Source organism: Podarcis tiliguerta (genome assembly GCF_965153285.1).
Source record: "Podarcis tiliguerta genome assembly, chromosome: 1".
NCBI classification, from domain to species: Eukaryota; Metazoa; Chordata; class Lepidosauria; order Squamata; family Lacertidae; genus Podarcis; species Podarcis tiliguerta.
The window spans coordinates 63,209,740-63,231,487 of record NC_139534.1 but is presented as its reverse complement, the minus strand read 5'-3'; the positions used below and the strand labels follow the sequence as shown (position 1 = coordinate 63,231,487).

Genomic DNA, 21,748 nt, shown 5'->3' with positions numbered 1-21,748 from the left:
AATTAAAAGTTTATTTCAATATATTTATTTCACAGTCCTTTTTTTTTCAAATTACTCATCAGTATTCACTGCAGTTATTCAATTACGCCACACCTGCAATTTCAGGCTCTCTTTCCACACCAAGGGCCACTTAAAGCAATTCAATAGCTACCAGCTAGTGACAGCTGGCAAACCCAAACCTGCCTCCGGTAGTCTATCATATGCAATCAATTGCAAACAGAGCATCAGCAGGCTCATCTCATTATTTCCTGGATAATTCCCCCAGGGAAAACAAAAATCAGCCCTCCACTTCGAGTCAGGATGCTGTAATACCCGCCCCAACCCTTCAATTCCTTTCTCCTCTCGTTTCCATCAGTTCACTACGCTGCTTTGGCTTTTAAGCTTGATATCCGTTATGTTATGTCAGCTGTTACATTACGCTTAAGACAATAGACTCCAGCTGGCTGAGGTCAGATGTAAAAACAAGGACCTAACAAAGCCATGGGCCCTCCAGTTATATTGAAATTGAGATACACACTGAATGTAGCACTTAATGACAAACTACTTCCCAGACTTTTGGACAAGACATAAAGGAAACACCTGTCACTGCAAGTGTAACATGCTAATCCTGATAAGTTTAAAAATCCTTCTCAGTGCTCAATTCTGCTGTATGCCAGGGTTTAACAGGCTTAAGTTTCCTCTCCCCATCTCAAGAACAGAAATTTTTTCCTCTCCTCTGCTTATTATATATAGTAGGACTGTAAGTCTAAAATCATTTCTGCATAGCAAAACTGCTCTCATCCAGATGCCCTGCGCGAAGTGAGATTTACTGTTCTAAACCTGTAACTACAATCGGTCCTAAAGTTCATCTAGTATTTTACGTCTGACGGTATTTCCAGAAAAAGCAAATGTATGTGGATTTCAGAGTTCTAATTTTTTTAAAGGTTTTACAACAATTCCCTAAAACTGTGTTTTCCTTCCAGGCTGTGTTTTCTCTTAACTCACATAGTAGCCATGGATTAAAAAGACTCCATTAAATGGTGAGTGTGTGAGAGGAAAGAAATCTATAATCAGCTGATGCCACATGGAAATATATGTTCATTGTTACTTCCACGGCAAAACTCTCTCTTAAAAGCTCTGAGTTCTTAAAAATCAGACTTTAATTCCCTGTAAAGAGCTCTGATATACCGTATCTTCCAGAATGCGCAATTGATATACCAAGGAGAATAATAATAATAATAATAATAATAATAATAATAATAAATTTATTTATTCATTTATGAATAGTTTCACATATAATATATTGGAAGCAATTTGACAGTTTAAAAAATCATACACACAAACCCCCCAAAAATGTTACACAATTTCATATATAAAAACAATGATAACTTCCTCTTTTTTAAAAGAAGCTCCAACTTGGCATTTAAAAACAACTTCAAACCCAACACAGATAGAGTGGGATAAAGAGGTCCACTTTAAAAGGTTTCTTGAAACTAGAAAAGAGTTTTCAACAAGCAGCAATGGAAAAAGCTGCCCTTGCAACTAGCACCTCAATAGGTACCATTTAAGATGTACCCAGTTTCAACTCCATTATCCTCCCTCCTCAAAACCCACAACTGTTCTTCCAGCTGAAAACTGGCCATGTTCCCCACCCCCATCCCAGCAGCAGATAACCTCCTCCACCCATTCAGCCTCCATCCTCTAAACTGAGCTTGCCAACAATGGTTTTTGTAACACAGATGCTCCACTACAGTCATTATACTGAAATCACTATGTCATATCACGTTGGCGATGAGAAGCAGCCTGCCAATGGCAAGAGCAATTTACCCCTATTGGTCTGTGCTGGATTGCAATCTGTCACATCCAAAAGTTCTGCCCAGAGCCCTTCCTTACAGGGTCAGGACCACGTGAATTAAGGGCGTCTCTTCGCTGAATTCACATTTTCTGTTTTTTCTTCTTCAACAAGAACATGAAAGGCCAGGTAATAAAAAGTGCAACATAGTTTGCTACTTTTATTAAGGGAAATGACAATTGAGGCATAACGTTTGCTTTTGCTTTTTAAAAATCAATCTGAAATATGTTGTTTACTCATTTTATTCCATTTTAATCCTGCATCCTGATTTCATGGAGCTCAGGGCCACATACACGGATCTTCCTCACCTCCAGTTTGATCCTAATAGTAACCCTTTGAGGTAGGCTATGCTAACAGAGGTGCACAGTAAAGGTATGAACCTGAATTTGCTCCTCAGCTGACACTCTAACCACTGTACCACAATGACCCCTCTTAATGTATGACTGCTTTTTCCATGGGGACGGCTTTCATTGCGTTGCAGTGCACTGCCTAACAATACAAGGCTTATTTTCCCCACTGAAAAGCTTAGAGCAGAATTACAGTTATGAGGGAATGGATGAAAGGACACTGCAGGAGACATATACACACTCTGAATATTATTTTTATAGAGGTACAAATCTTGTCTCCCTATACCTGATCTCCCCCTGCCCCGCAGTCTTACCAGGGCACTATAAAATTCATGAACTCAGTTACAAATGCTGTGGGGGATTATACAAGAATTATATTCATTAACAATTAGCTCTGACCCTTATTCCCCCCCACAGTTCTTTGTTTACTTTAAAATATATATCTCACGTACTATTTGGAAAAAAAATATTTTTCATGATTAAATGATGGCAGAATTAACCGTTTAACCATTTGAAGGCACCCTCGGTTGCAGTTGCCTCACAAGACGGCTTAACACTGCCCCCTGTAGATTTTGCAAATGAAATCTTTCCCTTCTGTGCCAATTCATAGTTGAAAGATAGCAGCGATGTTCTTCCCTTCAATATTCTGGCCTCATTTTACACTCTCTTTCCAGAGCAGTATGGCCTGAGACCTTTTTTGTATTTGCCCAGGTACCATGCTTGCAGTATTATCTCCCTTTTAAAAGCAGGCATGCAATAGTGAGGCCTCCAGCCACATTTTAAGCTAAAATAAGGGTGGTAATAATACACACAGTTGCAGTTCACAGTCCATGTGCCACTTGCGTATTTTGTGTTCAGGTGTTCACATTAAAATACAAAAAGGCCCGTAGAAACTGGTCTTAGCATATTTGGATAAGGTCTTGAGGCAAAATAATTTCAGACCTCGCATTCACCCTCACTGTTTCTCACACTGGAGAGAGGAGGGCAACAGCTGGGATAGCAATATTCTTAGATACCCATTTAAAATCTCCAGAAGTGGTGTGTATATTATGTGTGTTCTCATCCTCCTCTCATGCAACCCATTAAAAGCAGGGGTTTTGCTGGCCAGTGTTTGAAAATAGGTGCAAATGTTATACAATATGCAACTCTGTTTCAGAACAACAATAACTACAAAAACCCCAAGCAAACTATTTATCCGTTTTTCAAGTTTCATCATCCTTGGAGACAACAGTACACCTTCTTAGAGCGAAGAAGAAAAATTACACGACAGAGTCCTTTCTGGACAGTGTCATTTGAGACTGTAGGTCTGGTGAGATGGAGGGGAGGATTACATTTTTTAAAAATCATGAAAAACAAACCCTGCTTGTAGAAAACTAGTACATCAGGGTGGGGTAGGAGTGTCCTAACCTACATTTGCCCTTATATACTAGTTTACTAGTTGAAGGGAGCCTTTTTTCATGAGTGAGCATTCAAGATTGTGACATACACCTGAAATCTAAAGTACTACAATTCCAGAAGAACTCTATCTCATGATTTTTCTACATGCACAGAATAGCCCTTGGTGGATAATGCCAATATTAGGAGTGAAATGCCCCTTTTTCAGGTTCCTGAAAACAAACACCTTCATTCAGGCCTTCAAATAAGCACATTTATTTACAAATGCAATTTACAATGCAATCCTAAACATGCCTACTCATCAGTTCAACAGCACTAGCTGTCAGGCAAATGGGCATAGGATTGCCGCTTTAGTCAACTAACAAGTTAATTAACAGACAACTAATTGATTAAGACATCGTATGTAAGCTATATAAATGTCACAATAAATATCAGCACACTTGGCAGCAAAAAAAGAAGCTCACTGCTATTACTGAGGCATTTTGCCAAGATGGGATGGAGAAAGCATTCGCCACCTGTTGGTTACCTGCAGGATGCTCTGGATCTGTGGGAAGTTTAGGACCTGCTTATTGATTTAGAAAACGATCAGTCTGACACCTATGGGCTACCATCCAGCAACTAGTCCAGGTCACTTCAGACATTACATTGCCAAATTCCTACACTGAAAGCATTTCTGTGTAAGAATTAATGGAACACTTTTGGCCTTCTCGGTAGTGGCGCCTGCCCTGTGGAACATCCTCCCAGCAGATGTCAAGGCAATAAACAACTATTTTACTTTTAAAAGACAACTGAAGGCGGCCCTGTTTAGGGAAGTTTTTAATGTCTGATACTGTATTGTTTTTAATATTTGGTTGGAAGCCGCCCAGAGTGGCTGGGGAAACCCAGCCAGATGGGCGGGGTATACATAAATTATTATTATTATTAATAATATTATAATTAATATTATAATATTATTATTATAATAATCATAAGACGTTGCAATCTTAAGTGTATGCACACCAAATACCCATGACTAATCCATGTGTCCTATGATACAATTTACACACAGGTTGCTTGGTAATTTTGTGTGTGTGTGTGTGTGTGTGTGTGTGTGTGTGTGTATAGACATGTGCAGCAGTTCTTAAATACAGATGAAAACCCCATTGATCTGAAAATGGGTTATGCAGGCTTTGCTGACCACAAAAGGATGAATGTTAGCTATAAATTGCAAACCTCAATTCATGTTTTTTTAAATGAAATGAAATGTAGATGAATAACAAAGTTTATAAAATTGGATAAGTTGTTTCACTCTGTAGTTGTTTCACTCTGTAGTAAAGGGCGGTGGCAGCTGTTCACATATAATGAAAATTATCTTAAAAAAAAAAAGCCCAGTGATTCAATTAACCACCCTGCCTACCTTACTTCTTATCCTGAATAGTGAGGTGTTTGTGTGAGAAAGAACTTTTTAGGCTTCCTTTGACATTGACTCTGCCCTAGTTTCTCTTTGATACAACATTGAAAACAAGCATCTCTGCCAAAAACATTAATAGTAAAAACAATGGAAAGTAAACATTGAAGGGCTTATATACTTTTAAGCCAACATGAAAAATGCTCCAATATTAGCAAGAGTTAAATCCTGAAGGGAAGAAAAGTAATCTAGCACATGTGATGTTGCATTTTCTCTACAAATATGTACCCTTGTAATTCTGGGACCAAAACTGACAACAAAATGAGATTCGTGAGAGAAAATAGCTTTTTCAGGCACACCGTATATCCCTCTGTTCAGAAGAATATTTAATCCACTTGGATCATGTGCTTGGGTTTTCTTAGATCATGCTGAGATAACAACATTCTGCTGTGTCTTGGCACCATAAAACCTCTTGCTTATGAAAATAAAAGAAAAATATAGTCTCGCAGGGAGAATATGTGTTTGAATTTACTTTTTCTATAGTTTAAATATTGAACTCTCAAAAACAATTTTTACACAAATATGCCTCATTCTCTTCATGAGTCATGGCCAAAACTCTCTTACACCAATATTTTAAACGTGCCAAGTGTACATATACCCTGGCCTACAACATGATGATCCAGTCACAGGCTTGGATCCAACTTTCGCGGGTGTTGAAAAACTGCCAGCACAAAGCAGAAAGGCAAAACCCTACCAGCACTGCCACCTAATGGCAGAAAATTAATCCCGCAGATAAAATCATTCAGAAATAAAATTGCTTAACTGTGTACAGTATTGTGCTCTGAAAGTCATTCCAACTGGCCATTACAATAACTATGTAACCAGGAACAATGCCCAAGCTTGCTTTTTACCTCCTTCCATTTTCCTTTTGTGTTGTGCCTTTTAGCTTTAGATTTCAAATCCCTCCTCAAGAGCCAACTTTTCTCTGAAGCATTTCACAAAAGCTCTTTACAGTGGTACCTTGGTTTACAAACTTAATCCATTCTGTAAGTCCATTCTTAAACCAAAGCATTCTTAAACCAAGGCGTGCTTTCCCATAGCAGCGGGGGATACAATTTACAAATGGAACACACTCAACAGGAAGTGAAACATGTTCTGCTTCCAAGGCAAAGTTCACAAACCAAAACACCTACTTCCGGCAGCATTCTTAATCCAAGTTGTTCATAAACTAAGCTGTTCTTAAACCAAGGTACCACTGTAGTTATTTATTAGAGATGCGTTGCAACAGTTGTGTTCAAGGCAGTTAACTGTAAAATATGAAATAAAATACAAAACAATACTCAAACAGGTAGATAAAACACAAGCACAATCAATAAATAGGACAGGCGACTGAATGAACTGCTACAATTTGCAGTGGCCAAGACAGACAGACCCATGCTCTACAAAATGAATGCATATCCCCTCGTTTTTCCCCTGCCTACATTTCCTTTCCCTTCTTCTGGTATCTCCAGTGCCAATTTTTAGATGGTGCATATCTTCAGGCAGGGTTCTGTAAAGCGCCATGTGCATGCATAGCCCTATAAAGCAATAATGGCCACAATGACATTAATAGCCAGTCCACTGACACTTCAGAAACAACTTTTATAAGTTCTTTAAAAAACAAAACTGTAGTCTAAAACTCCTGGAGGGCATGAGGCTGGGGACGGCTGGTTTAGGAGCTTGCCAAATATTGCCTGTATGTTTTAAATTGTTTTTAATATTGTTTTAAAAGTTGCAACTTGCCCTGGGACCTTACAGCGAAGGGCAGGTAATAAATAAATAAACTCTCGAACCCTATGTAGAAGTTTGCTAATCTGTTTCCTCGTGAAAACCGTACTGGTTATTCCTCAACTACCGCAAGTAGCTGTTCATGACCAGCTCCGTTAATATATATATTTAATTAATTATCAATAAGTGACAAAGGAAAAAAGAAAGAAAAGAAAACCAATATTGTACAAGCGTAGTGAACTGCACCTGAAAGACATAAAGACTGCGCCCGCTCCCCAATTATAAATATGAACTCTGAAAGCTGACTCGCTGGAAAACGAAGGCTAAGGTTTTGCCAACATTAACAATTAATGCACGTATAATAGGGAATTCCCAACACACAAAACAACTGCAGGACTAATTGTTCAAAGAATGGCAAGTCGAATTAAATATAAATGCTGGCTTGCCCACCCTAAGAAATTAAGTCAGGTAATGCAATGCCAGCTAACTCCTACCAAAGTACTAGTAAGAAACAGAGGAGGGCAAGGACTGTTTATGGTGCTATTAAGAGGCATCCCATGAACTTGATACAATTTACCTTAAGAGGATGCTGTGGATCCATGGCACACTCTTTTCTGTCTAAATGCACAGGTGCAGAATCAGGGGACAATTAGCATGACTGTATTGATAAGGATCAGTATGCATATTCAGAAATTGTGTTTTGAAAAAAAGGAACCAAAAACACCACCATAAATCAATGCAAAAAAAACAAGAGAGGGCTGGCATGTACACATTACTGAAAGTCACATTTTCAAAGTAATTCAACAGCAAGCAGACACAAGCATTGTTCCTAAGATGATATATAAAGCAAATATCCATTGGCATACCATCCAAAATAATGTTCCTGTGGCAAGAGCTGCGTACTGATCAATCGTGGAAAGCACACTGAATATAAGGCAGACCAGCACTATGAGGAAACTGGAAAAAAAAGAAAAAAGGAAAATTAAAATCACTAAAGTATTTCATTAGAAAGCTGGTACGTAAGGCAAAAAAAAACTAAACAGCAAGCACATTTTTGTAAAAAGGCTATCCATATTCCAATATTGAATTGTCCATGAATGGGGAGAGAATGGGAAAGAGGTCTGTAGTTGCTCATTTGTTGCAGGGGAGAAAATAAGAGTTTGGAGATGAGTGGAGGCCTGATGCTAACACCATGGCTACTTTTGTTGAACTAGAGAGCAGTGCAGAGTTTGGACAGAATCTCATAATCCATAAGAAATACATTGATGCTATGTCAAAGCCAGAGGGATGCGGGTGGCGCTGTGGGTTAAACCACAGAGCCTAGGACTTGCTGATCAGAAGGTCGGTGGTTCGAATCCCCGCGATGGGGTGAGCTCCCGTTGTTCAGTCCCTGCTCCTGCCAACCTAGCAGTTCGAAAACATGTCAAACGTGCAAGTAGATAAATAGGTACTGCTCCAGCGGGAAGGTAAACGGTGTTTCCGTGCACTGCTCTGGTTCACCAGAAGCGGCTTAGTCATGCTGGCCACATGACCCGGAAGCTGTCTGCGGACAAACGCTGGCTCCCTCGGCCTATAGAGTGAGATGAGCTGCCAACCCCAGAGTCAACCGCGACTGGACATAATAGTCAAGGGTCCCTTTACCTTTACCTATGTCAAAGCCTGACCTACAATTTTTATTTTTATTTTTCCTCTTCCAAGAGAGAAACTTTCATTTTCCTGCCTCACTCAGGGCACTTGAAATTTTCTTTAGAATTTCTGTAGATTTTGAGCTCACCTTACTGTTGTCAGACTGAAGAAATATTTCCCCACCCCTGCTGTAAACATTTTTGTAGCAGCCTGCAGCCGACCTACACTTCCTGATCTGAAAAACCTCTATGGGAGGAGTAACTTCCTGATGCTTTCATCCTGGTCCTGGGCTTAGCAACAAGGCTGCAGAATGCAGAGCACCGGTGAGATGGTTTGTGGTATGAAAGAAAGGACACTCACAAACACCCCTCAGCCACCTCAAAAGTAAGGTAAGTGTAACAATACATAAATAAATACACCCACCCATGAGAATTTCATATTGGCTTTCTACCAAATTGAAGGACAGAGTGGGAACTAGGGACCATGTACAGTTGTACCTCAGGTTACAAACGCTTCGGGTTACAAACGCTTCAGGTTACAGACCCAGAAATAGTACCTCGGGTTAAGAGATTTACTTCAGGATGAGAACAGAAATGATGCGGCAGTGACGCAGTGGCAGCGGGAGGCCCCATTAGCTAAAGTGGTACCTCAGGTCAAGAACAGTTTCAGGTTAAGAACGGACCTCTGGAACGAATTAAGTTCTTAACCCGAGGTACCACTGTTTTAAGCTTTTGCAACAGCAGTCGTAAGACTTTAAAACGTTATAAATGATTCCTTGTACTGGTATTTTGTTTTCATCAATGTCCACACAGGTACAAATTCATCTTGCAGCACTTCTCCCACCTGACCCTAGCAAACTCTTTGCATATTTGAGATGCAGGTAACATGCAGGCTGTGCTGTTGCAGCATTTGACATGCTATTGCCAATTCAACCAGCTGCAACAGCTCCTCTCTGGGAGCCATAAGCCCACCACACATTGGGCCAACATGGAGCTACTGTGTCTGCTCATCAGACACAGCTGCGTGACCGACCATATAGCAAACAACCATGGTTGTGGGCTGCTTCCTGTGCAATGTAAAAACACAAAATCCCACAATTTCATGCAGTAGTCTTGTGGTAAATTAAGACTTAGCATTTAAATAGTCATCACATTCAATCAGTGTGTGCTCACCTATGCCCCAATCCTGCCATCTTTCTGCTATTATTTGTGCAGAATAAAAGAATTACAGGGCATGTCAAACAGTAGATATCCTCCCCCCCCCCCCCAATTCTGAACTGGATTTCCTGAAACAGCTCTGAACAATGCAATAATATTTGTACTTTTTAAGAAAACAAGACGCACAAACAGGATACTTGTGCATGTGTGTGTGTGCCAGGAAAAAGCTGAAATTATTAATCTGAAACATGCAGCCCCCATATTCCCATATTAATTGTTTAATTCTATAACCTCAACTATTTGACAGAAATATTTTTCCCAAAGCCATCTCCCCCACAGAACAATTGTTTTATAGATACATGTTTGCATAATTGGTGTCCACATTGTTAGATGTCCTTCTGCATGCAATAGTATCTGCTACTTATGAAAGGACTGTTTTACACTTTTTGCTAGTGCTCAATATGAAAGTGAAACTAAAACTAGAAATATTCTTCCGCTTCCATAAATTTGTAAAAACTATTTAAAAATGGAAGCATGAGGACAGCAATGGAACGTACATATTTCAGCACTAGATGAACTCTTGCACAAGTTTGCATTTACACACACACACACAAAAGCACTAGCAGCTCTTTTCCTTCTTCCAATGGCTTTTCGGATCCTGTTTAATGCGTATTAATTTTAAAGATTTCTAAACAAAGAGGACATTGATTTGCTTAAAAGTGCAAACATGCATCCATGTTACAATACTAAATAAAACAAGAATGAAGGTATCTAGAAAACAACATTTATGGATCATAACACAAATAAAATGAGCAGCATCAAGAATTGCTTTAACATCAAGGTAAAACCATGTCTCAGATATCTGAATTTGGTTGTTGCTCCTCCCCCTCAAGAAAGTGGGCTATGAAGACCCTTTATGAATTCAACAGCTGATATAGCAGCTATTTACTGTCCAGCCAAGTAGAAAACTGACCACCAGATGGCAACATCTCAAAGCCTATGACAACTTTCTTTATCAATCAAAATAATACAGAAACACCTTTTTTTTTTTGGCCAGTTGACACATTTCTAATGGCCATCTACCCCAGCCCCAGGAAATAAAGATCCAGTAACTATGATAACCTAATGGAAACAAATTATCCTGCATTGCTTCCAAAAGGAGAGTCCAGATCTTAATTTTTCTATCACAATTGACATTTGGTGACCAATAATTTAGACATCTAAGAATGATGTGTTCCCAGAATTAGAAAATATATCTGCAGCACATAATTTAAATGAACAGCCACATATCTATGGGCCAATTCCAATATCACACCAAGCATACTGATGTTAAAGAAGGTTTGGGAAAGAAGCAGTTTGTATCATGTGCATCATGTTTTTACAACTTAGTTTCAAAACCTTCTTTATAAACAGAGACAACTGAAGTACACAAATGCTTAAAAAGTGGTAATCTGTTTATCTTATGGACAAGAGCTACAGGAAGTCAGAGGATTCACTTATAGCAGCCTTCAGCTGCAGTACCCAGAACATACAATGAATTGTTTTGCATGTCTTCTGGATACATATTGCAATTTTGTTTAGCTACATATAATTATGTATTTTATATCTATAAAAATTTGTCTGTTCAATGAGAAACTTTCTCATGTATCTCTGTTGTAAAATTAGAAGTTGATTGGCATTTTTAAAATACTTGCAGCACCCTGCAACCTGCTCTGCATGTAAAGCTGCCAGAATGTATATTACTTGTGTGATACATACTTTTTGATCAATCGGGCTCAGCTATCTATCCCTCCCATAAACTTTAAAATGCCTAGCATATCCCACTTCACTAGTGCATTTATCATTTTTCCCTATTTTACATAGCAACACACACACCTCATCTGGGGTCCATTTCAGTAGTTCAAAAAACATCTGCATACAGAATTGCCCAGAAAGACTGCTTCATGATTAGCTTTTGCATGATTTATAAAACCTAACGATCTACCGTATTTTTCGCCCTATAGGACGCACTTTTCCCCCTCCAAAAATGAAGGGGAAATCCAACACCCGCAGCGTGTTGGAGCCCTGCGGGAGTTCCCCACAGGGGTCCCCACACTGCGGATAGCAGCCTGCCGCCCGGCACGAGAGGCACCCTGAAGCAGAGCGCCCCGCCTGCCAGGCAGACATCCGCAGCGTGTTGGAGCCCTGCGGGAACCCTACGCTGGGGATAGCAGCCTGCCGCCCGGCACGAAGAGCGCCCTGAAGCAAAGCGCCCCGCCCGCCGGACAGACATCGGCCAGCCCCACAAGTTCGGGGGACAACAAGGAGGCGCAGCGTCGCCACCCCGCTGTTCCTCGACCTGGTTCGGTTTCCCCGACCTGGTTTTGGGGGGGAAATAAAGGGAAAAATTTTTTCCTTTATTTCCCCCCCAAAAACTAGGTGCGTCCTATGGGACGGAGTGTCCTATGGGACGAAAAATACGGTAACTGTTGCTGGTTAATTTCCTAACACAATTCCAAATGTTGCCTTTAAAGACCAAACATGGTCAGAGATCAAGGTACCATATTTTTTGCTCTATAAGACGCACTAGACCATAAGACGCACCTAGTTTTTGGAGGAGGAAAACAAGAAAAAAAATATTCTGAATTGCTGCACAGCGATCCCTCTCGCTGTTCTGGCTTCTGGGATAGCCACGCAAAGCCTCTTCAGGGCAGGGGGAATCTTCATCTCGCTGCCCTGAAGAGGCTTCGCACGGTTAAGCCAGAAGCTAGAACAGCGAGGAGCGCTGCGCAGTGATCCCTTTCACTGTTCTGGCTTTTGGGATAGCTGTGCAGCCTGCATTCGCTCCATAAGACGCACACACATTTCCCCTTACTTTTTAGGAGGGAAAAAGTGAGTCTTATAGAGCAAAAAATACGGTATCTGTAGGAATTCCTGTCTCCACATCAATTTGCCTGTGTGTAGTAAGGGTTTTATATGTCAATACCTTAAGCTTAAACATGGCCCAGTAGTATATTAGTAGCCAGTGCAATTGCTTTAAAAAGGGTCACATGCTGGTGACATGTCACTCCATAAAGCTGCTTAGCAGCCACATCTTGTACCAGCTACAACTTCAAGACCAATATTAAGAGAAGCCCCACACAGAATGTATTGCAGAGGTTGAGCCTTACGGTTATCTACTGTGATCAGGTTATCCAGGTCCAGGAAATGTCATACCTGGTGTACCAGACAAAGCTGGCTTAAAGGTTCTCCTAGCCACTTCTAGTGGCGCTGTGGGTAAAACCTCAGCACCTAGGGCTTGCCGATCACATGGTCGGCGGTTCAAATCCCCGCGGCGGGGTGAGCTCCCATCTTTCGGTCCCAACTCCTGCCCACCTAGCAGTTCGAAAGCACCCCTAAGTGCAAGTAGATAAATAGGTACCGCTTCATAGCGGGAAGGTAAACGGCGTCTCCGTGTGCTGCTCTGGTGCCGGTTCGCCAGAACCGCTTCATCACGCTGGCCACGTGACCCGGAAGTGTCTGCGGACAGCGCTGGCCCCCGGCCTCTTAAGTGAGATGGGCGCACAACCCTAGAGTCAGACACGACTGGCCCGTACGGGCAGGGGTACCTTTACCTTTACCTTTAAATACGCGGGTGGCACTGTGGTCTAAACCATTGAGCCTTTTTGGCTTGCAGATCAGAAGATCAGTGGTTTGAATGCCCGTGACGCGATAAGCTCCCAGCTCCTGCCAACTTAGCAGTTTGAAAGCACGCCCAAAAGTGCAAGTAGATAAATAGGTACTGCTCTGGCAGGAAGGTAAACGGCATTTCCATGCGCTGCTCTGGTTTTGGTGTTCTGTTGTGCCAGAAGCGGCTTAGTCATGCTGGCCACATGACACAGAAAAACTGTCTGCGGACAAACGCCGACTCCCTCGGCCTGTAAAGCAAGCGAGATGAGCACCGCAACCCCAGTCTCATCTGCGACTGGACTTAACTGTCAGGGGTCCTTTACCTCTACCTTTTAAAACATTCAGGACACATTTCCATACTGGAGGAAAAGGGCTATCAGATTGGGCCTTGCTATGCCAACAGAATACAAGAAACACCACTGCCATGACAGATACCTCTGTGGAATGCATGGCAGAACAGCTTAAACAGGGCAGACTCTGGGGCAGGAAGGGGAGGCTCAGGAGAAGAGCACATTAAGCCTGTACTCCTACAGTTGAGTTCATGCCCCCATTGATGACACAACATTACCCTAGCCCCAGAGCTGGCACATATGATTTTAAAATACCGTATTTTTCGCTCTATAAGACGCACCAGACCACAAGATGCACCTAGTTTTTGGAGGAGGAAAACAAGAAAAAAAATATTCTGAATCTCAGAAGCCAGAACAGCAAAAGGGATCGCTGCGCAGTAAAAGCAGCAATCCCTCTTGCTGGTCTGGCTTCTGGGATAGCTGTGCAGCCTGCATTCGCTCCATAAGACGCACACACATTTCCCCTTACTTTTTAGGAGGGAAAAAGTGAGTCTTATAGAGCAAAAAATACAGTAGTTTCCAGTGCATTGATGATCACCTTGGCAATCAATTGGGTGAGTGGGGTGCAACTGATGATAAGGCTGGGAGCATGGTGAGGAGGGGAGCCCCATGTGCTCCTGGTTTCTGTTGTTGAAGCTGGATGTTGAAGCTGGGGTGGCGCATGTAAAGCACAAATGCCCCATGAGGCAACTGAGTCTGGTCTGCTCCTCTGGCAGAGTGATTAGGGAGGTGCTATGTGAAATGTGGCTTCCAAAACAGAGGCAGAATAGATAGCCAATTTTGATCTTTAATGCTGGAAGATAACTTCCTGGGCAGCTCTAAAATATGTTGCTTGTGTTCATACCTGTGCTGAACCAATGCCTGGACACAGTAATGGACTGAATGAAGCCTAACGAACAGAAGCTGAATCCCAGTGAGACGGAAGCCTTGCATGTGAGTGCTTTACTAGAAGTAAAAGGTAGAAGAGGGAGTGGTTATAATAAAACATGCTGGCAAATTGTGTAGGGTCAGCCTGTGGAAAATAACTTTGGTGAAGTGTTTTGCTTGAGCGCTATTCTCTATTCCGCATTTAAAAACAGTGTTGCATATATGTATGGCACTTTATAAAATGTGGAAAAAAGACCCGCGTATTTACTGTATCTTAAATGTTTTCTCTGAAGTAGTTCTCTATATTATATCCCCACCCCTGTGAACAAGGGACAACCAGTAAATGAAAAGGGTAGCACCAATAAAAGTGAAACACACACACACTGTGACAAAAAGCATACAATATTTGGTTGCTTTAAAAAAAAAAACACCCCACCTGCTATTTTAAAAAGAGATAGGAAGCAGTGTGCGTAAGTAATCCAAGGCTGTGTTACTAGTAAAACAGGTTTATCAGAAATGACACAATGCAGCTGATTTCAGGGCTCCAGCAAACTATTATTCTGCTTTGTGCTGTATTTCATTGTACAATTATTTCAAAGCAAGTGAGGTCAAAAGTGCTTTCCTACTTGAACATTTAATATCTTGGCGGCTATTTGTAAACAGCTGTTCAAAATGCCATCATTATATAGTGGTGGTTTAAGTAAAATATCCCCCAGATCTTTCCTTGCACAGAAGGGTATTATCTCAATTAGAACATTAAGCAGAAGCCACAGCCCAGAGATTATAACCCCTGCACCACCTCTGAGAGACTGCATATTTCTGGAGTTTTTTCCAGATTTATGGCCAATGCACATTTGAACATCACACAAATCAAGAGGGTGGATGCTATGTCCAGCAAGAACATGCAGCTACAAGATCTGCAGACCATGCAATTAACTTGAGGATCACGTTGTTTGGTTAAAAGTTGAGAGGACAGGCACACACTTCTCTATTTCTGCATTAGCAGAGTCTATAACCTGAAGCGTATGTAACCTGAAGCGTATGTAACCTGAGGTACCACTGTACACAATACTTGCTCCTAGCTTATTTGTGGCAGATAAGAAGTACTCAGAAAATGATTTATTTAAAAATGCTTCTTTGCATCTGTGAACACCTTGGGTCAAGGCTGCATCAATTGCTGACAAATATAAGCAAACGTCTAGGTTTTTGAAGACATTTTATTTATGTATAAGATTCTCCATTTTCCTGTAGATTCAAAATATTGCTTGTGTCCATTCAAATACCAGCTGAAGGGCACGTAAAGGATTCTCGAAATGAAAAATGTACCCATATGAAATTGCTGTTTAGTATTACAGGCAGAAGAGCAAATGGTGTTGCTTTGGCATATATATAAAACAAGGCAACATCTGTCACTCTGCTTCATAATATACACAATGACCAACTTGTCCAACTTCAATATGTGTGATTATGACAGGGAACAAACATCAGTTTCTGGACCCAATACTACTAGACAAGCAGTACACAACAGTGTGAATGCCTACACTAGGAGAATACTTGTGAAAGCCTAATATTCATTCTGCTCTGTATCCAACGACATACTGAGAACCTGCTTAGTGTCTGCAAAGTGCTGCATGGTCCTCTGGTGAAAAACAAAAGCTAAGCTTTGGTGTCTTTATGACATCACTTACAAATGGGGGTCAAGTACTATTCTCCGATTTCTGGACGGAGAGTACAGCCTTGTCTGGGGTTCATTCATATTGCATGGTGCATAAGCAGCATCTTAGACACCAGGGCAGTTCAGCTGCTAATCAATTAAAAAGGTAGGCACGGTTAAGTCTTTTTTCCACATTTTATAAAGTGCCATACATATATGCAACACTGTTTTTAAATGCAGAATAGAGAATAGCGCTGAAGCAAAACACTTCACCAAAGTTATTTTCCACAGGCTGACCTTACACAATTTGCCAGCATGTTTTATTATAACCACTCCCTCTTCTACCTTTTACTACTAGTAAAAGGCAAAAATGGCACAAAGGGTTCAGCGGTCACAGAAAGAAGTGAACTTCGCTAAATACAGGTTGGACAATGGCAGCACATTCAAACCTGATGATCTCTTACAACAAGAGCCAAGTCTGAACACAAAAGGCAATTTAACTGCCCACACATGCTAAAAGTCTGAAATAATAAGAAACTTCTAGTGTCATTCTACTACAGAAAACTTGCACCTGTGCAAACAAATTCTACTCTCCCCCCCCCCCCCCCAGGATATATGTAGAGTAGGAGAAAACCAACATATTGAGCAATTGCCAAATGGAAAGCTGTCATGGTGGGGAAGCGAAACTCGATGAAAGAATGGAGGGAGCTAACAAAGGAATCCAAGGAGAAAATAATTTGGTGATGGGGCTTCAAGGAACTGTTGCGAACCTAAAATGCATTTTCACAGAATCACAGAATGGGGAGTTTCTGAGGGGGAAAGTGGGGAGCGGTGTTGCTGAACTCTTCCCCTGTTAGCCACATTCTTCCTTCAAGTCATATATCAGCTACTTTTCATCCCACAGGGGATAGTGAATGCTGTGACATCTGCCTGAGTATTAAATATTGTACCTTCACCTAGGGCCAGCCCAAGGCATTTGCTGCTTGAGGCAAAACAGAAAACGATGTCCCACTGCCATCAATACCACCTGAGGCAATTAGAGGCAGTCCAGGGAAGCCCTGGCACACTGAAGGTGGCATGGGAGAAAAAAGGCCAGAGAGGAGTAGGTGGGGGAGCAGTGGCAGTGGTGGCAACCCCACACTTCCTAGGCAGCGGCAAGCAGTGTGCTCCTCATGGGCCTTCTGAGAAGTGGAGGAAGAGGAAGAGGCGAGTCTCAGCTAGCGGGCAAGCAGGTGTCTCCAAGGTGGTGTGGCTCCTATCCATAGCCAAAGGAGGAGCAGCGAAGGCATGCCACTGCCTCAGTGAGGCTAATGGGCCGTCCGGATCTCCCTTCAGCTGTGCTCAACCTGTTTGTTTGTAAATAAAGGCTAATATTACGAAATAGCAGTAAGCCTCCAGTGACCTCATTCCAAGGGAAACCAAACCCAGATAAGTGCTGCTCCTCTGGAGCATCACACAGAGAATTGGGGTGCACCTACTTAACAATATAGAGACATCAACAAACCAATTACACTGGCATTCGTTTCTGAAACAATACTAGAATACACATCTGTGCATGTGCTAAGTTAGTGCTCGATAGCAATCATGGGCTGGATGTGGGCCAGTAAACTGAAGCTGAATCCAAACAAGACTGAGATGCTCTTAGTGAGTAGTTCCTCTGACCAGCGGAGTGGTGTGCAGCCTACTGTAGATGGAGCCACACTCCCTCTGAAGGAGCAGGTTCATAGCTAGGGGGTTCTTCCAGATCCATTTCTGTCACTTGAGGTGCAGGTCATCTCAGTGGTGCAAAGTACATCAGCATAGGTTATGGCACAACGACAACCCTCTCTGGACAGGGTTAACTTGACTACAGCCATCTGTGCTTTGGTAACCTCAATACTGAACTATCGCAATGCACTTTACACTTGGCTGCCTTTGATGACTGTTCAGAAGCTTCAATTAGTACAGAATGTAGATGTGCAACTGGTGACAGGTTCAAAGTGAACATGCCACTTAACACCTTTTCTGTTACAACTACACTGCCTGCCTGTATGCTTCTGAACCAGATTCAAAGTGATGGTTTTGCCTTAAAGCTCGGGACCCCAACATCATCTAGAATGCCTCCCCTGATATGAATATACCCAGACCCTTAGAGCTTCTTCTGGGGCCCTTTTCCAGATTTCCAGGTCTAAGGGAAGCTCAGAGGGTGATGACAAAGGAGAGTGAGGCCCCCACTCTCAAGGTCTGCCTGGTGCCTTCATTAACATCTTTCATTAACAATCTTAGGATCTTCCCCAGGCTTTTGATAGACCAAGATGTTTTGTCATTAGTGTGCTGCCAGAGCTTCCAGTGGCTGTAATGGGGGGGTTGTTTTGTTCTGTTTTTATGGTATAATTTTTTTATATTCATGTTCTGAATGTGTTATAAGTCACTTGGAGACCTTTGGATAATAAGTGACTAAAAGTCAAATAAAGAAACAAATAAATAATAGCAGCTGTCAACCTGAAGATGACTTTTCTGCATGCACCATCAGGTCACTGACTGTGTTTGATGGTCAATGTAATGCACTATGCGGGTTGCTGTTTTTTAATAACAAATGTGGAACATCTTCTCTCTCTCTCTCTCTCTCTCTTTCTCTCTCTCTCTCGGGATTAAAATAAGAGTCTTGTTTCACATTTCTCTTTCCCCAATAAATGAAAAATTTACCATGAAAGACTCTTGAAGCCTTCAGTACAGTGGTTTTTCAACCGGTGTGCCGTGGCACCCTGGGGTGCTTTGAATGACAGTCAGGGGTGCCCTCTTTCCTTCCCACCCTCCTCTGATGCCCTCTCATGTCTCTGCCTCCCAAAGGTGTGTACAGCTGTTTGTGCAGCAGTCCTGGCTATAAGCGCCACAGGTGAGTGATGCCTCTAGGGCTGGTGAGGGGGTGCTGGTTGCCAGAAGCTGGGGCAGTCTCGGAATAAGCAAGCAAGCAGGCAAGGGAGCGCAGCCAGCCAGTCCACCAGCTCTTGCTGTTGGGAATGGACAGACAATTCCCAGGCCCCTGTGAGGCAGTGTGAGGAGGCACCTCTCCTTGGGGCAGGGGGGCACCTCAGAGACCAGGGGCAGCAGCTGCGACTGCCCAGAAGACTCCCAAGGAGAGGGGAGAGGAGGCTGAGGGAACACTCCACAAGGGAGGTTGTTCAAGAAAGGGTGAGAGACTGATAGCTCTGCAGGCAAGGGGTGACATAACTGGGCTCCTGAGCCCCACAGGAGTGCTGCAGAAACAATGTAGTTGGTCAAGGGAGTCCTGGACTCAAAAAGGTTGAAAACCTCTGCCTTAGATCCTCCAACTGTTAGCCGCCTCGCCCACAGTCACAAACTGTGAAATGGTTGACAGTCCATGCAGTTTATGTTCTGAGTAGGTTTCATGAATTGAAAGAGCACACATATTAAGCCCATTTAAGAAGTTTGTGGATGAGGAAGGCGTCGCTAACCTGCCCCTGGATAATCAAATTGTCATGTGCATGCTGTCAGCAAAGACAAGATACCAGTTTCAGTCTGAGTTCAAAGACCCCGACGTTAAGCTACTACTTCAGAGTGTATATTTAGATAGTGTTGAGAGAATGTATTGAAATGTATCAAGAACAAATGTCTGAACAACACATGTTCTTGATGTAACTAATTATGCTTTAAGATATTAAATTTCCCAGCTATTCCTGCAGGTTTCCAAAATATGCAAAATGTTAATATTCAAATCAGCTGTTAAGACTATAGCGGATCATAGATCAATAATGTCAGAAGCAAGCACATCAAGGCTATGCCTGCACAAGCTGTCACTTGGCATCCTTGTATTGAAGCTGGGGCTCAACTAAGTTGTTACGGGTGCAGAACAAGATCTACTTCTGCAACAGGACTTTCCCCCTTGCCTCACCACATGAACCCTAAAGTCCTCCTTGGAGTGGGGGGTTAGGGGGAGGCCTGCATTCTTACCCTTCTGGAGCTTAAAATCTCCTTCTGTGCTCTCTGCCTTGCTTACTGGCACTAGTTCTGTGATGCTCTCGCAAGATCTCATGGGAGCTGTGCAAGTTCCTGTGAGATTTTGCCCAACCACCTCCAGAGCTGATGTGCTGAAAGGGCCTTGGCCGGTAAGCAAGGCAGAGAGCTTGAAAACTCTTTTGTGCACTGGGAAAACTCTGTGTGCATTTAACTAGCACAATCTAATCCAGCTGGCCTTCAACTACACTAGGTTGAAACTGAACAAGTTAAATGCCCGTAAGATGCGACCGTACTATACAAATTGCAACAACCTATACGCAGCCTCTCTTCTGCCAGGCTAACAGTAAGGGCCACACAATAAGGCTGCTATTGTAAAAGGTTCCATGTGTGTCTACTTAACGTATATTTAAGCTCTGCTTATCACTGGCAGTAATTTTTGCATCATATTGCCATTCAGCTCCCACCTTACAGTTCTCTCCTTTATATGCCTGCCAACTGAGATTTCACTTCATGCATCTGGCAAAGCTTATGTCATAATAGATTTGCTGGTCTTGAAAAAAAGAGACATCACACATACTTTTGTAAACCAAGAAATCTTTAATAAAAAATATGTTTATAAGGAGCAACAATGCTCTTTAACTGTTTTTGCTGCAAGAGGTTAACACAACTACCCCTCAGAAATGTCTATGGCAAGGATGGAGTTGTAATTCCAGCTGCAACTAGACAACTCCATAGTGCGCAGGAGGCAACCACAGAGAACAAGCAGGAGAAGGGTTCACCCCCATGCAAGAACTATGATCCCGCCACAGAATACTCCTTACAACCTGAGCTGTAGGACCTTCCTCCCATTCTACCACCTAGAACATTTCCTTGACCTCATCCCAGGACCAGGGACACTAGCAAATAATGGTACCAGCATCTGGGATACTGCTGTTGCAGCATTCAAGGCAGCAGGAGAGGGGAGAAGCATGGCACAGCAGTTTTCATTATAATTCAGTTCAAAGAAGAATTTGGGGTGGAGAAGGGAGCTTGATGCATATGGAGGCAAACATGAAATGTTCAGCAATTTCATATTTTGAATCAAATAGTTGCAGATTTCAGTAATATCAGCCATGCCATTAAATGGACACCCATGTGCTAAATAGCCATTTCCTTTGTGCATTAACCTTTTGTATAACAAGCTAAGGTTGTGTTCTCCTCTTTGTCCTGAAAAAGATTGGCAGCAAGTTTGGAAAGTTACATAGCCAGTAACTTTCAGAACAGCAAGATAAATGATAAGGTGCAGCTGACAATATGACATAGCAATATAGTACTGTATTAAATTTCTCTTCTTTGAGAGAAGAAAAGGCTAAGGCAGAGCTTTCCAAACTTTTCATGTTGGTAACACACTTTTAAGACATGCATCATTTTGCGACGTGGTAATTCAGTTTTAAAAGCAAACCCCTTTCCAGCCCGAGGAAGAGTGTGGGGATCATTCACGCAATACACCTACACACTGCAGCCGACACACTAACATCACAACATACATTTTGAAAACCTCTATGCTAAGGAGTAAATCCCATACAAATTCAGAGAGGAATCCCTAAGACGGTTGGATGGCCCCTTGTACGCCTCCTTCTGGCAACGCCTCCTTCTGCTTTCCTTTGGGCCACAATAGCGAGTCCATACACACTGCCCAGGCTTGCACCCCAGAGACGTCACTTCAGCAAAAACAATGAAAAAGGCAGCAGTTATGAGTGAACACTGATTCTCCAGTGGTTTG

At 42.2% G+C, this 21,748-nt stretch overlaps 1 protein-coding gene across 10 annotated transcripts in view; it reads right to left on the bottom strand.

Annotated features, from left to right (window-relative positions):
• The window catches only part of KCNQ1 (potassium voltage-gated channel subfamily Q member 1), a 332,458-nt gene that overhangs the window by 235,546 nt on the left and 75,164 nt on the right, over positions 1-21,748 (bottom strand). For all 10 annotated transcript variants that reach the window (XM_083425015.1, XM_083425014.1, XM_083425011.1 and 7 more), the window contains one exon: positions 7,594-7,684. In XM_083425015.1, the coding sequence (XP_083281141.1) occupies positions 7,594-7,684 (91 nt within the window). The remainder of the gene's footprint in view (positions 1-7,593; positions 7,685-21,748) is intronic.